Source organism: Clarias gariepinus, chromosome 20, assembly GCF_024256425.1.
Source record: "Clarias gariepinus isolate MV-2021 ecotype Netherlands chromosome 20, CGAR_prim_01v2, whole genome shotgun sequence".
Classification (NCBI taxonomy): Eukaryota; Metazoa; Chordata; class Actinopteri; order Siluriformes; family Clariidae; genus Clarias; species Clarias gariepinus.
The window spans coordinates 18,511,020-18,528,107 of record NC_071119.1 but is presented as its reverse complement, the minus strand read 5'-3'; the positions used below and the strand labels follow the sequence as shown (position 1 = coordinate 18,528,107).

At 40.4% G+C, this 17,088-nt stretch overlaps 1 protein-coding gene across 13 annotated transcripts in view; it reads left to right on the top strand.

Moving 5' to 3' along the window:
* LOC128508385 (adhesion G protein-coupled receptor L3-like) overlaps positions 1–3,518 on the top strand; it is a 321,516-nt gene extending 317,998 nt beyond the window's left edge. For 10 of the 13 annotated variants that reach the window (XM_053479696.1, XM_053479700.1, XM_053479690.1 and 7 more), the window contains one exon: positions 591–3,518. In XM_053479696.1, coding sequence (XP_053335671.1) covers positions 591–1,567 — 977 coding nt within the window. In that variant the 3' untranslated portion in view covers positions 1,568–3,518. The remainder of the gene's footprint in view (positions 1–590) is intronic. The other 3 variants (XM_053479699.1, XM_053479698.1, XM_053479697.1) reach the window with 2 other exon arrangements.
* The last annotated feature ends 13,570 nt before the right edge of the window (positions 3,519–17,088 follow it).

Genomic DNA, 17,088 nt, shown 5'->3' with positions numbered 1-17,088 from the left:
CGTCTCCAGAAAGCTCCATACTTTCTCCGCATGAGAGAGAGAAAGAGAGAGAGAGACGAGATGCTTCCATCCCCTCTCCCCCTTCCACCTCTTTCCTTATTTAGCACAATGGGAAAATATAACTTAAATATAGCGAAAGCATACGCAGGCATCCCGTTAATGGGATTATATATGTAGCAAACCAAGCAGTGCTAAATAAGGGCCGGTGTTGATTTGTTGATCGGAGCCTGATTGTTAGACCGAGCGTCAGCATGGCTGTGCTTTATTTGTGTGTGTGTGTGTGTGTGTGTGTGTGTGTGTGTTGGTGTGTTGTTTGTATCTGACTTCATAGTTCTGTAGTCGACCAGGTTTTTCTTTGCCATCGAAAATGATGATCCCATCCGAGATCAGACTTTTTTAGTTCTTTATACTTTCTCCATGATTCTTGACTCAAAATTGTGCGCATAATGTTTCTATCAATTTTTCTCACTTTCTGTATATCTACGGTTATGAGTGCCGACTTCTATGATAATGCACTGCGTCTGATTTTTTTTTTTAATGCATTTTCTTTCCTTTCTTTTTTTTCCCTTCTTTTTCTTCTTCGTCCTCAGAGGGAATCTTGAACAATGCCCGGGATACAAGTGTCATGGATACTCTACCACTGAATGGTAACCATGGCAACAGCTACGGTCTGGCGGGCGCCGATTACCTGAGCGAGTGCGTGCAAATGATGGAGCGAGGCGGCTACGGCGTCCCGCATGCCACGCACCCGCACACCCCGCTGGAGAAACGCATCCTCCAAGAGCTCACCTCTAACTACCTGCCCCCCTACCTGAACAACCATGAACGCAACAACCTGGTCAACAAGCTCGTCAACAACGTCAGCAACATCAGCAACGTCACCCACGTGAGCAACATCGCCAACCTGAGCAATGCCGGCAACATGAGCAACCTCGCCAACGTCAGCAACCTGGCGAACGTGAGTAACCTGAGTAACATGAATAATAATGGAACTGTGGGTGGTGGGCGGGGTAAAGACGCATCTGCTCCTCCTCTCAGCCTGACGCTGGACCTTGATGACTCCCCCGCCTTCATCCCCGACGAGAACCTGGCCCTCGAGTTGATCCGCGACGAGTCCGACACCCCGTTGCTCCCCCAGCAGCGACCTACCCATCAAGCCCAACCTCGCCCGTCTTTCGGCTCCACCTCCTCCTCGTCTCGACGCCGCCTCCCGCAGGAAAACAGCGAGAGCTTCTTTCCTCTTCTGACTGAAGAGCAGGGCGACGACATGCCCTCGCCAAGGAGAGATTCCGCCAGCCAAGAGCGGTCCGACACGCACACGTTGCCACGCAGCGGAGGAGGAGGAGGCGGAGGAGCAGGGGAGGATGCACGCGAGCCCACCGAAGGTGATGATGTGTACTACAAGAGCATGCCTAACCTAGGCTCGAAGAACCATCTGCACCAGCTGCACTCCTACTACCACCTAGGACGAGGTAGCAGCGACGGCTTTATTGGTCCGGCCAACAAGGACGAAGCTCAACCTACCGAAACCCTGCAAGAGCCTACCCAGCTCGTCACCAGTCTATAGAGGGACCACACCACCACCACCAACACACACCAACACACATACAGTACACACACACACAAATACACAAACACACAGATCATTTCTCTCATCCTTTTCCGTCGCTTTCCCGTACTGGTCAATTGTCCGCAGTCGTAGACATTTCTTTGACGTGTTCTCTAAAAAAAACAAAAACAAACATCATCAAAAAAAGAAAAACACACTAAGGAAAACAAACCTGAGGAAAATAACGTTGTTTCTTTGTTCTTGTATTCCGGGTGACGAATCAGACTCTGGGCCGGAGACACGACCCGGTGTGATTATTATTACACATTTTTTTTCTTCCTTTTTTTTTTTTATTTCAGCAAATTCTTTCAGCGTGCGGCGTGATTTTCCCACGGATGGACAGAGACGGACACCGAGTCGATATCGGATTCCCGTGTTATTTAGTGGGATGAGTCAGAAAAAGCGAAAAAAGACTTCACGAGTACAAACGCAGACTGAGATTTAGACTTTCGTGCCAAGCAAATAAACCCTGATGGAGAAAACTCTACAAACGACTATTTTAATACACTTCTTTAACCGGCATCGGCTTTTTAAATGTTTCTCCTTCCTGTGCGATGAGTCTGATACACATGAGTCGTCCTGAATAAATCGAGTGAAAAAAAAATGCATTTTTTTTCGGGGGGACTTTCTTGCAACGGATGACTTCGCCATAGGGCACTTTGTTTCCTTTTGATTTTTTTTTTTTTTTGGCGTATTAATAACAAATATTAAAAAGAGGAGGATAAGGAACTAATATCACAGAGAACTATAAGATATTTCTATGTAAATGTACAGCTTACTAGCATTACAGTCTGCAGTCGTTTTTTTTTCCTTTCTTTTTTTTGTTTTTGTTTTTATTCTGTTTCTATGTAAGCGTGGTGATTTAGAACCAGTTCAGTTCTGTTCTGTTCTCTCCTGACGCTCTTGACGATCCAGACTGCAGTTCCGCACTCATGCTCGCTTCCGCTGTTTGATTTGTACATTTCACTTTCGCACCAATTAACGGAACAACAGCAGGAAAAAAAATCAACAACAAAAAAAAAACAGTCCTGATGGTCATTTTAAGAATGTAATCAGATTTTTTTTAATCCCCACAGAATTGTGATTTTTTTTATTTTTATTACTATTATGATTTCTTCATCGTGGAGATAAAAGTGATATCAGAGTCACGATGCCATTTTGGGCCAGCGGTGTAGATTTCCTTAGAGATCGAAGTGCGATTGACGTGCTTGTTGGGGAAGACTCCAGCAATGAAAAGGTGAAGACTGGATTTATGCATTTATATGCAATGGGTACTTGTATTATAAGGAAGAAAAAAAAAATGCTGGGGGATGTTTGACATATTAAAGCTCAATATTTGCAGTAAGAAGGTTAAGAACCTGCGTGTTTCATTTTAAAGATAATAAAATGCAAAACCGGTATCATATAGCAAAACGTACACACTTTCCATTTTTTTTATTGTGTTTTTTTATAATTATTTTTCAAATTTATCAAATTCAATCCAGTGACCTCCTGACTAATATTTGTTGTACCAGTGAAACTTGTTTGCCAACAAATAAATTACTGCTTAAGACTGAATTTTTCACCGGGGTGCTGTTATGTGGGTGGATTTTTTTCTGCCTGGCTGCCTGAGAGACTTTAAACGGATGGCAAAGAAAAAAAAATCTCCAAAGAGCACTTAATTAAAAAAAGAGGAAAAAAAAGAAAGAGCCAGCCAATCTGGCTGTAGTTAATAACCGGTTGCAAGTGCATTAGACCCGTCAAACAATGAGCGTGATTGAATCCAGAAAAGCGTACTTCAACTGTAAAGGCTTCGGAGTAGCACCATGTCTGGAGAAGATTAGTGTGTCTGTCCCTGCTCACTTCTACAGAATCAGAATGAAGCCCTTTAAATTCTGTCCCGAATGAAAAACACTTTTTGAGCAGGAGAGAACGACTCATGGTTTTTAAATTAAAAGCATCTTTAAAAAATAAAAAATGTGGTGATCAATATCGAGTGTTCCATAAAGCCTTTTTTTTTTTTTTTTTTTTTTACAGACAAATTTGATTTTCACAGATTTGAAAGTCATGCATTTGGGTTTGGAAGGGTGTGAAGGCGGGATGATTTCACTTTAAATGCCATTTCAAATGTTAGAGACGTAAGGCAGAGTGCCGAACTGTGAATCCCGATTACATCACTGACCACACACACCACACACTGCCATCTGTGTCCACTTATATATCACTTACAGACGGGATGTAATGTAAAGACTCTTTAAACAGGTAAAGTGTCTTGTTTGAAACATCCTTTTATTCACAAGGCATCCAATAATAATAATAATAACAATAACAATAATAATAATAAAGGTCATGGAAACATGTACTGTACGTTTTAGGTCAGTGTTACCCGAACAGTACATACTGGAATGTTTCGGTTCAATGGGAACGCATCATGTGCATTTCTTTAAGGCCATACAGTGGAAAAAGAGAAGGAAAAATATGTTATGTCCCCTTTTATCTTTTTTCAGTGATGTACTGTACACTAAATCAGGTAATATAACATCTTTTAATGCCATCGACTAGAATTGCCCCTATAGTTCACTGCCAAGGTTACTACTGTAAATATGGTACATTAGTATTAAAGATGTAGCTTCCGTGTTGTAGACGTGACTACACACACAATTGTAGATTTTTTTAAGGGGATAGTACATAAACACAAACATTAGGGAAATAATTAACAGAATTAAAAAAAGAATAGAAAAAAATTGCCATAGACAAGATTACGTTGATTCATTGATTACTACAGTATGTTTTGCAATACATATGATTCAATAGCATTAATGCTTATTATCTAATTTGCCTTAAGCAGCTGTATTCCTTACAGATTTAGAAGTATTACAAAAAACACTGTGTAACTTCGTTGTTGGTTGTTTAAATGTCACGTCTCGAACAAGGCAGTTTTTTTCACTATCAGTCGTCTGCATCACACTCCAGTCCAGTAGGTGGCAGTCATTCACCAACCGCTGACAAACTTTCAAAGAAGAAGGCACTATACTGTCGCAAAACGTAAGTATTCGCAGATGATGAAAGTGGTTTCTGTTTTCTATTAAAGCTGTGGGATTTTTTTAAGGATATTGTCAATATTAGTCTACTTAACATAACTGATTTACAAGAAACCTTTCAATCAAAGAACGAAAAACAAAAATATCTTTAAAAAAAAAACGGATACTGTAGGTTGCATAATCACCTTCATCAATAATTGCTTGCTGGAAATCCTTAGGCGGCTATGGTACTGTACCTGTGCTCGCAGCCTCACCACTTACTTTCACGCCGTTGTAAAGCTCTTCTAAAGAATCTGTTAAACCATCCATGCCTGGCTGTAAAAGATGTACCTTGTCCACCCTGTTTTTTTTTTCTTCAAACAGAGGAGGCATTAAGCTCCTGTGGGACTCGTATGGGATGTTCGTAATGTGAGGGTTTTTCGTATCTGTGAAAGTTCACAAGTCGGGGACTTACTGTATTCCATTCTTCATTTTTATATTTATGTATCTACTATTTTTGGTTTCTACCTGTAGTGTCTTGTGTTACTGATACCAAGAACGCTCGAATAACCTTTTCCCTTTAGCCTGCTCCATATCGAGACACGTGATCGGTTTGCTTCGCATTGCTTCAGTTTACTTATATTTTGTTATCTTCAAAAGGTCATGATGTGAACCATCATTGGCGCTACTAGTTTATTGGCTTCTTCTTTATTCTTCCTTATAGCTTAAATCTTTTTTCCTCAGACATTTAAAGAGCACTTAAGTACTTTCTGTCTTTTTCTCTCTCCTTGTTTGCCTCCGAGTGCAGGTACCCTACTGACAAGAACACAATGTTCTCTATCTGTATCTTTCTCTTGCTCTCCTTCCGTATCCTCCCTGTGTCCTCTCATCTCTGGAGCACATCGCAGGTTGTTGTTTTTTTTTTCTTTTTCTTTCAACTCCGTCCACTCTAATGCAACCGAACAGCATTAATTGCAGAGAAGCCGCATAACCTCCTCGGCTCGGCCCATCTCCCCGTATGCGCTGTCATGGCGCCTCACGATGTTGATAAAAGCCTGTCTGCTTTGTCTGATGTACAAATTATATGTTGTTCCTCACCATTTGAAAAGAGCAGATGAGCCCTGGCCGAGGTCGTATCGCTACAACGCGACGTGACTTGACACTGTTTAATTCAGCCATTGTGCCGTTTCGATTTCTGATGCTACCCAGTCGTTACGATTTGATGAGTCGTCAGTTCGGGGGGTTTTTTTGTTTGTTTGTTTGTTTGTTTGTTAGTCTGTCTGTGCTGATAGGGTGATCTAAAAGTAGATGCATTTCATGGCAGGCCAAATTGTTGGCGCAGTGCCTCGCAGAATCACAAATTAAATGTGTCACACTTTTTTTTTGTTGTGTTTCCAACACCATTGACGTTTGTCAGATCCTGACAGCGGTGGTTAGCGCCGTATGAAGGCAGTACTTTCAAGAGAGAATGCTGATTGGCTGTTCGGTGACAGTTTGTTTGGCTTCCTGTTGCCTTCTTGTCTTTAAAACATTAACTGGGATAAACAAGACTTCAATTATAATTCTTTGGGTTATCCTGGGATGTTACATAAACAAACATCAATTCTTGTAATATTCTTAAAATATTGCTGTAAAGTGTCTGTCATAAAGTTGAGGTTCTGGTTTGCCAGGGGTTCGAGCCCCATCACCGCCAGGTAGACACTTAATCTTGCACCCCAAACAAACCTTGTTTAAAACCTAATTAATGTCTAATTATTTCATATTTTACTTCATTTACATGTATGTGCTAAATGTTTTGATTGTTTTTTTATGCCAAAAATATAATTATAGTGTTGGAAATTTGCAATGTTGGTAAATGTTACTGGTTGGTAAAATCTTAAAAAAATACTTCCTGTCAGTATTTTATTAGTTGGATTGTCATTTTGTGACGGACAATAATCAGGCCAGTGATTAGTACTGTATACTGCTGATGCTGAATGCTGAGTGGTTGGAACAGACGAGAGGGGAAATGAGGTCGCTGCTGAGGTTGTTACATAAACATCCGAATTTTCAATTTTCTTTAGTCGTTTTGCAGCTTGGTACAGTAAAACATCTGTTCCCATTTCTTTGATTTAATCTACACAGTTTAATTTAACATGGTATTATATTTTTGGGGGGTTGGAACGTATTATCTGCATTCACATTATGTCCTATGGGAAAATGCGTTTCGCAATACGGAATTCCGCCTTGAGAACTCGTATGCTGAGGTACTGTACCGCTGTACTGTATGTGTCAGCAGCAGTGTGATTGTCCATGTCCCAAATGTCTTGGGTGGACATTTTATGTTTAAAAACAATATAGTTTTTAATAGTAATTATACCATGCTTACAAAAATCACTTTTTTTTTTTTTTTTTTTTTTTTACACAACAACAAAAATAGTTTTTGTTGACATTCTAGGCAACTTTACAGACATTACAACTGTAACATAAAATTAAAATAAATTTTTTTTTTCCTCTCTGTAATACTTCACCCCTGACACGACATGACGCAAAGTTCATGCATTTGTAGATATATTACTCTACCTGAACGTGAAGTGTCTTAAATTAGCTGAAAGCATTTACAGTAAACACGAAAACACTGCAAATTCCATTAATTGTCAAAGAAACCCATTCCTGCTTTCTTCCTTGGCCTCATCTTTGATTTTCTTTTTTTAAGTGGAAATAGTTGCCATGACAATCTGTTTTTTTTTTTGGTTTTTTTTGCTTCTTTTTTTTTCTTTTGACTCCTTATGTGGACGTGGCAATAGGGGCTCGCACAGTCAGTACTAATAGGTCGCTTCTCAGTTGTTTCCTCTCTCTCTCTTTCTCTCTCTCTCCATGCGCTACGTGGAGCCTTAATCAGCACTGCTAATCTTAAAATTAAAGGGTGATGGAGGAACACAGAATGCCTCCTCCTACCGCCCTCTTCTGATAGACAGATAGATACTTTGTGTGTGTGTTTGTGTGGGTTGGGTGATGGGGCCGAGGCTGTTTTAATTAAATCTATGGACATGGCCTGAGGACTGGACACAGATAGTATCAACTCATCACAGTGGAAGTCCACAGGCATGTCAAGGACGCCGTGTTTTCCCCGCAGCGAGGCCCATGCTGAGAATTTATCACAAATGCATCTGTAGCACATGCCTGTTGATGCAGGTCACTTTACTGCAGAGCTCGACGGTCGACATTCATATTACAGCCACCTTAGCTCAGGTCTTCCTTTTAAATATTATCAGTATTATTAATAATAATTAATCTTCAATCTTACTTATCCTGTGTACAGTGTCACCGGGGCACACACATCCCCCCACACTACTGGCAATTGGGAACGCCAGTGGGTCTAATCTACTGTACATGTCTTTGGACTGTATGAGGCAACTGGAGTACCTGGAGAAAACCCACCAAGCATGGGGAGAACATGCCAACTCCATGCACACAGATTCCCTAAATGGGACTCGAACCCTCAACCTTGGAGTTGTGAGGCCACAGTGCCGACCACTCTCCCACTGTACTGTACCTCCCCAATTATTGTTTTTTAAATTCATTATGTTTTGTCCAGAACCAACACCTAATAGTGTCAAACACCTTAGGCAGAATAATAACTAGTCTAAAAGTGTTAATGCACAAGACCAAGTAAATGAATTACTAAGCTTATAAAACGGTGTGTCCCAGGCTTGTTTGGATTGTCATTTTTTGAGAGATGATCAGGTCGGTGATTAGTATTCTGCTGATGCTGAATGCTGAGTGGTTGGAACAGATGAGAGGGGAAATGAGGCTGCTGCTGAGGTTGTTACATAAACAACCGAGTTTTCAATTGTATCCTTAGGCGCTTTGCAGCCTGGTGCGGTAAAACATTTGTTCCCATTTCTTAGATTTAACCTAAAATTTTATTTAAATTACTATAAAGAAATAAGGGGTGGCTCCAGACTTTGCACATACCCGTATTTCAGTTTTAAAGGAACAGTATTTGGACGTATTGTGAATGAAATGTTGCTTACTTGATATTCATTTTTCTTTTTTTTTTCAGTTTTTTTATATAAATGCTGTATCAAAGCAGTATCACACCCGTAATCATGCTGTTAAACGGAATATCTGCATGACTGTGATTACCTGTGGCAGAAGTCCGCAGACAAATAACAGCCATGCTGAAATTTGGTGTAACACCACTCTTGTTTGTGTGATATTGCTTGATTGTAGTGCCACACTTTCACTCTGAATCCTACCAGAAATGAAGGGGAACTATTTCTGTTTACCTCCTTTTTATTTTAGCGAAGGCCACACTTCACCAGCATTGCATCATTATTTACTGTAGAACAAGAGTAAGTGAGTGAACAGGACAGAATTACCCACAGTATCAAACTTCTACCACAAAACACCAGTATTGAAACAAGCTCCTGAGGGCTTTAAAGACGAACAATATTACCTAGTTGTCATCGGTGAGTTTATTCTTCTTAACATATACACTATTAGCATGTCGGTTTGCCACGGTATGTGTAATGCAATGTGTAAAGTGTGTGTGCACCAACTCGCTGTAGACAGTGTTCATATTGTTTACAGATTCTCAACCTGTGGAACTAAGGTGACTCCTGCAGACTCCTGCAAAAGGAGACGGTTTGCTTGCGCAATGCAGACACAGTTCTTGGCGGATTTTCACACCCTCCTTTAACGTTCCCCATGAGTAACCATCAGGTTGGGTGAGATCGAGGAATGGGACGGATATAGGAAGTCCATACCAGGTGAAATGATTAGTCCTGGAAAGTTTTCCTGGAGCATGGTTGGAGTTGATACCATCCCCTCATCGACAAACACACATGCATGTTTGACATGTGCAAGTTTCAGTACTGTATATTTTGGCGCCAATCAGCTATATCATAAGATCACCATCTATACACCAGCAAACTGGTGACAGGATCATGGGCGCCCCGGGCTGACCCATGCTTGAGGGTACCAAAGGCCAGCTCATTCAATCTGATCCCACGGAAAAACCATTGCAGCACAAATCACCAACACAAATCAACGCTGGCTACGATAGAAAGGGACACCCAGTTCACCACACCCCGCCATGCATTGGACCCAGCAGGCAGAAAGCCTGAGGATCTCAAAAATTCCCCAGATCCCAATCTGATCAAGCATCCATGGGATGCACCAAACAAATAAATCAGATCTTAGATCAGATCCCACCCCACAACCCACCCACAGCACCCAAAGGATCTGCTGCCAACACCCTGGCAAAAGACACCACATCACACCCCGAGAGGGGTCAGAGCCACCCTGGGGGCACAAGCAAAACCCAAAACCTAGATGATTTGATTTTCAAATAGAAAGAAGGAAGAAATTGCTTTCGTTGTGAGACTTTTGTGTTGAAGCAGTGTGTGTGTGTGCGCGCATCATTTGTACTATGAGTAACAATATATTGAACTGTGCAGGCAGTATAATGTTTCCACTGACAGTTTGAACAACACTACATATCGACTGCAATCCTAATAGTGCACTATAATAAACAGGAAACAAATCGCCCTAAACGTGGCACTCTCAATGGAGAGAAGGAAAAAAAAAAAAACACCAAAATGTACTATATGTCTTGGGTGGTACACTCAGGATGCATCGTGTACCTTTCGCCTGAGAAAGGGAATTTAGTGTCCCTTTAAAACAGAGGTAAAAGGTATAATTAAACCTTAATGACCGCCGTTGTAGCTTAAGTGAGTTTTAAACGTACACCGCTTTCACTTTCTAAGGTGAAAAACAGCAAGGGTACGAGAGGTCTAGTCTTTGTGGTGCAAATAATGGCACAGCGCGGTACCTTTTTTTGCGAGTCCATTAAACACATCTGAGTCTGAGGATTCTAACAGTTTATTATTGTTAAATACTCTTTGCCCATATCCCTATGAGCTAATCTAATTCTCTGTGAATATTATAAATGACATTTTGAAGTCATAAGTGCAAACACCGATCCGACCCTGGCATCACAGGGGTACATACAGTATACAGAGAGATTATTAGGGATTATATTATAGTGATAAGAGTCCAAGCAGGGACTCATCCAGGTCAAAACAAAAGCATCAAAACAAATAGGCTTTCAACCTCAACCTAAATGACTTGAGTGCTAAGATTTGATTCGGTTTGTTGACATATTTCCCTTTTGAAACAGGAAGTCGGGCCGGCAATGTGTTGAGTGTTGATTTCCCAAATGTCAATACTGGTTTGACATATAACGCACCTCCTATCAAAACCTTAACAAACTCAGTATTGGTTTTGGAGACTAAATGAGAGTCCTTATGTTTAAATTGAGCTTGTTTTCAACTTCATAGGACTCGTAGAGTATAAATGTCTAATACCAGTGAACACTAACTATAATGCAGTTTCATCTAGTTTTATTTCCAGTACCTTACTCTTCATGTCTGTTTTAAACTAAATTAATAAACCTAATTAGATCAATATTATCTCTTATATACTGTACACTGCCTGGCAAAACCTCCAAGGACAAGGGTTTGATTATTTCCTTGGGTTTGTATGCATAGAGTTTGCATGTTCTTCCCATGCTTGATAGGTTTCATCCAGGTGCTTCAACTTCCCTTCATAGTCCAAGGACATGAAAGGTAGGCTAACTGGCGTTTTCAAATTGCCTGAAGTGTGTGTGCCCTACCATGGACTGACCCAACCAAGTGTCCCACTGGACGGGATGCTGACCTCTTGAGACCATTTACAGGATAAATGGTATTGAGTTAGTTGCAAAAGAGGGGGCAACCAAAAAGTGTGTTGGAATTAAGTTGAGAACCGATGGTGAGTGTATAATGGTGAAGAAATGTGGTAGAAAAAATAACGAATGAATGGACAAAGGTCATATAGGTTAGATGAGTCCAGATTGACCGTATCCCAGACCACTATGCGTGTGTGTCAGGGTGAGAAAGGAAGCACATGAAGTGATTTACCCATCGTGCATCATCCTCACTGTACCAGTCTCTGGAGGCAGTGTTATGATCTGGGGTTGCTTCAGTTTTTCTGGTCTTGGCTCTTCAGCGTTATGTGGCAATAAAATTAAGTGACAACCTGAATGTGCTGAATGATCAGGTTATCCCACCCATGCATTTTTCTTTCCTTAAAAAAAAAAAGCACAGGCATATTCTAGGACTTAAATTCTGAAATAGTAGTTCTGGGAGCATGAGGAATCTCTGTGACACATGAACCGGCCACCACATTACAGTATGTGCTGAAATCAAAGCTAAAGGCAGTCCAACAAATCTTGGTTGTTTTTGCTTGTTTTATTATTCATGCTTCCTGCTGTTCTGGACTTACTGTGAACCAAACATGATGTTTATGTAATTAAAACACTGAATGTAATATTCTTTTTTTTTTTTTTAGCACTTGTAGCTCCAAAACCAAAATATGAAGCAAATTTCTAAACACATTCGGAGAATAATTATGCATAATTAAATATGGAATATATATTTTTGGGCATGTCGTTATTAGACATGACAAGGTGGTGCAGTGTGATATGGCCCACTGCAAGTACTGTAATATATCGGAATAGAAACAGTTTGATAGAAAATAATGTTTTTCATTATAAGCATGTGTACATGTGCCTCTTGGAGTAGACAGCAGAGAGAACCAACCTGGGTATATCTGATAAAACTGCTGTATCTGTTGTCTCATGTGAGCGAGTCCGCAAGAAATTTAGATTTAATCAGAGAGAAGACAAAGAGGACGAGCAGCATGTGCACAGTTCTGTCGTCTCTCTCCAGAGACACGTCATCACATCTGCCCTGAGACTGCTCTTCTGTACACTTAGACAGAAATGCAATGAGAAATGGGGGACTCACTCTCAGTCATGTTAATGAGAATCCCAAAGGCATGGTACAAACACACACATACCCACCTTTTTTTAATGGCTTTATCAGCTACAGATGTTCACATGATTTGCTATTTTAACTGCACTAATTAGAAAGTAATGGATTATAATCTTATGAAAACATTCTGGTAGTCATTAAAGAAACATTCAGTTTCTTAGGGGAGGAATTTTGGACCTTGAATATAAAAGAAACGTTCATGCATTGTATTGCCATTTGTGAAACTTTAAAGAATGGGCGGTTATGGCGTACCCAGTTCTCTACTCATACAGTAGGTTAGTGGACACGTGGACTTTATTGTCTAATCCCTACTAGAGTGGCTTTAAGACTCACCAAACATTTGATCATGTGCTCATCTTGTCATCATTCATTCATCCATTTATGATTTACTGCTTTATGCGGGTCAGGAAGGGAGCTATTCAGGAAACATCTGGAGCCAGGTTAGAATAGTGTGAGTATGGTGTACAGTATGGTAGAGATTATGCCCATAGGAGATTACGCTCATTACTAGCAGTTACGACAATCCTTAACTCAGCTAGCATGTTTGGAGAGAGTTGGGGGGGGGGGGGGGGGGGGGGGGGTTGGGGGAATGGGGGTCGGTGTGGGGGAACCCACATGGACACGGGAAGTACTTGGATGCACACTTAAACTGAGAACCATGGACATGTCAAGGGGCAATTCTATCCAAAGTACTAAAGTAATTCTCTTCCCTACCTACCATTTTACAGATTGTTCAAAAATCATAGGTATTGTTTTGTTTCCTGAAAAAGAAAAAGACATAGAGGCACTAGATTTCATTAACGTACACAAAAATTCTACTTGACACAACCCCTGAAGGCAAGCAAGTTGTGGCTATGTATAATAAGTCTATCATTTCCATTAATCTAAGGCAACTACAGCAGGCTCATGGCTCACCAGATGTTGTGTAGGTGGTGGATTATTCTTAGCGCAGCACTAACATTGACACGGTTGTGGCATGTTAAGCTGTGGCTAAGAGCTTTAAACCTATTAATATTGCTTGAGAACATGTCCAACAACTAAAAATACACATCCAGCAGCCATAAAGGAGTTAGGCAGTGGTGAGCAAATTACAGTTTCTGAATGTGAGGAAAAGTCGAGATATTCTTCAAGTAAAAGTAGAAGTCCTGAACATATATTCCTACTTGTGAAAAAGTACAGAAGTACTAACCTTAAGTGATAGTAATAGATTTAAATTAAATAGGCAATACAGTATCGCTGTCTAAAACCATGTCCAATTCAGATTTTGAACACCTGCTACATGATCCAGCTTTTTTACAGGGGGAAGGCAAATCACACAATTACTTATAATAGTCCGCAGGTGGTGATAGTGTCAAATACGGACACAAAGAAAAATAAGCTATGCTCAAATGTAGTGAAGTAGAAAGTACAGATATTAGTTGTAGAATATAGTGGAGTAAATGTAAAAAAAATAAAAATAAATACGTATCCACTAATAAAACTGCTCAGGTTGTTGCTAGTCTTTTAGCTGCTCCTGTCGAGGGGTTGCCATAGCAGACTATCTGATCCGCACGGTTTTATGCCCTTCCTGTAGCGACCCTTTCATTTAACCGGGTTTGGGACCAGCACTGAATCCTTCGGCTCGGAATTGAACCCAGGCCTTCTGCATGGCAGGCAAGAAACCTACCACAGAGCCACCAATGCCCAGTAAAGGACTTACAGTATGTAAAAACTGTACTTAACGAATACTTTATTTATTATATTTAAAAAAAAATACAGTTACAAAGTGAATGTACTTAGTTACCTTATACTTTTGGCGTTAGAAGTAATAGAACTTAGGTTGTCATACTGTACACCTGGATGGAAGTGGGGCCAACAAAGTGTACAGTAAATGTACCCAGTAAGAAACTAGGAGTCTCTTATACTGTACACTAAAATCCCTATAAATCCCATACCCGTGACTTAATCTACCTAAGACCTAAGTCTCACTTAATCACTGAGTGTACCAGTGGCAACTCCAGTACTATTTTAATCAAATGATTAAAAAGCGTTCCCAGGATAGGCTCCAACTTCACTATGACTGTGAACAAAGGAAAGCATTTACTGATGACAAATGAACAAATGCATTTAAATTACATTTGTGGCAAAATTAAGTGCTAGAAAGCCATTTCATTATAAACGTAAAACTGGAGGCGAAAAGCAAAGAGAGGGGTAGGGAAAGGAATTGGACAAGGCAAGGCTCTCACAATTTGATTATTTTTGAAAATCTGTTTCTGGCATCTTGGTCCGAGTTCTGGCTGGCTGGCAAGTGGTAAACAACCAGCTGAATGGTATGGTGATTCGCCAAGGCTTTTACCCATTTACCACCCCTATTCAATTCTCCACTATCACACCGTACCGACCAACCTACAGTCCCAATTTATACTGTATATAAGTTATGAATTTATGGATTCAAAAAGGGGAACCGCATATGGGTGATACCAGATAGCATGACTATAAATAAATACCTCCCATGACTTTAAATTTTGCACTGTGTACCAGGAAATGTGTTAGCTAACATGAAGAGGTATATAAAAACAGTAATAGTTAACCACTTAAGATTAACCATACATAATGCATAAAGCAGGCTGCGATCTGTGGAAAGCTCTTCATAAGAGCCAGTTTCATCATCGAGCTTGATGAGTTTTGCAAATACAATTTACATTACTGTTTTTAAAAGAACTGTTCCAAAACAGTTGACCTTCCTTTGTGTCTAAAAATACACCTGTTCAACTGCTTGTTAACATAAAGATCTAATCAGCCTAACACATGGAAACATGGAACCCTCTGGATGATCTACTAGAGTTCAAATCAAGCATTAAAAGGAGAAAGAAAAGCGATTTAGATGACTTTGAACATGGCATGGTTGTTGGTACCACATGTGCTGGTCTGAGTTTTTCCAAAATTGCAGCTCTACTGGGATTTTCATGCACAATGGTCTCTAGGGTTTTGAAGAGAATGGTCTGGAAAGGAGAAAATATCCATTGAATGGCAGTTCTCTGGCCAAAAATGCCTTGTTAATGCCAGAGGTCAGCGGAGAATGGCAAGATTGGTTTCAGCTGACAGAAAAGCAACTCAAACTAGATACAATTCCCAGAATCTTTTTTAGAAGTTGGGGTGCAATAGCGCAAGGCTCTGCTTGAGCAAAACACTGAAAATGGCTCGTGTCTAGCCCCTACAGTTACAAAGATATGTGTCTGTATATTGCCTGTGATATCAGGGAGTGTATGCATTAATGGCAGGGTGCATGGCTCAGGCATGCTGCAGCCACACCTTCCAGAGAATGTATCCCGCTTTCACTTCACAGCCTCTGAACTTCTATGTTATTTTTACTTATATCAGAGAAACCAAAGGTGCAGGATGTCAAGTTTCATGTGTGTATTTCAAAAATACCAAAGTGGTCCAGAAGTTTTTTTTTTTTTTTTTCTTTTCAGGGTGTGTTCACTCTACAAACTTCATAAAAATCTATAGAGTGATTTTTGCACTGATTTCAGAGCCCTTCAAAGTGCCATGTCTCATTTTCCAATTGGAACAAAAGTGAGCAATGTGGGATTCCAGGGAGAAAATTGGTTTGCCATGGTTACTAAATGGATCCTTACAACTCAAAAACAGTAGTGTTTTCTATTGGTCCCGGCCAAACATTTTGATATAAATTTGGGGGTCCATGTCATATTCTGAACCGCCAGCCAGTTCTGAATCAGATAAACAGAAATTTTAGGAAAACTGTAGGTTGGTATTTGTGCTTCCAAAAATATAATAATGATAGTTTTTTTTTTCTTTTTTTAAAGATCAACCTTTAAAGCAAATAGGCTACAGCAGCAAACGATCACACTGTGTTTGATTCACACTCCTATCGCCTAAGAACAGGAAACCATTTGGTTTGGTTACCATTTGCATGGGCTCGCCAAAATTGGTCAATAGTAGACTGGAAAAACATTCTGGAATGAAAACATGGCTGGTCTGATGGTTATGCCTTGGATGATCAATGGATGAGGCTGGTGGTGGTGGAGCAATTTTAGGATGTGGTGAAATAGGAGATCAAAGATCAAAGAACACATCTGCAGCAACTGTGCCAGAAAGAGTTCAAAGGTAGTTCTAAGGGCAAAAGCGGAGAAAAGAAAAAGGGGTCCAGAAGTATCCATTTTCCAACAAGGCAGTTCTAGAGCTAGTTTCTAACCAGTTCTTTGTTTTCAGACAGCCAATGCACTGGCCTACAGATAGAAAAATTGGTTCCATGGTGGCACAAAGACTTTGCTGGGCTAGAACCAAGAACTGCTTATGTCAGGGGCTGGGAAACTAAAGATTTTGCGACCATCCATGCAAAGACATGTTGAACAACAGTGTTGTTGTGCTAGCCGCTAGCATTTTTTCCTGCTAACACTGATGCTAGCACTAGCATTGCTTGGAAAGTATAGACATCATTCACTTTCACTTACTCATCATCATCTATACCACTTTATTCTGTATTCAGGGTCACAGGGGCCTGGAGCCTATCCCAGGAGGCTTGGGGCACGAGGAGAGGTACACCCTGAACAAGGTGTCAATCCATCGCAGGGCATACACACACTACTGACAATTTAGAAACGCCACTTAACCTAAT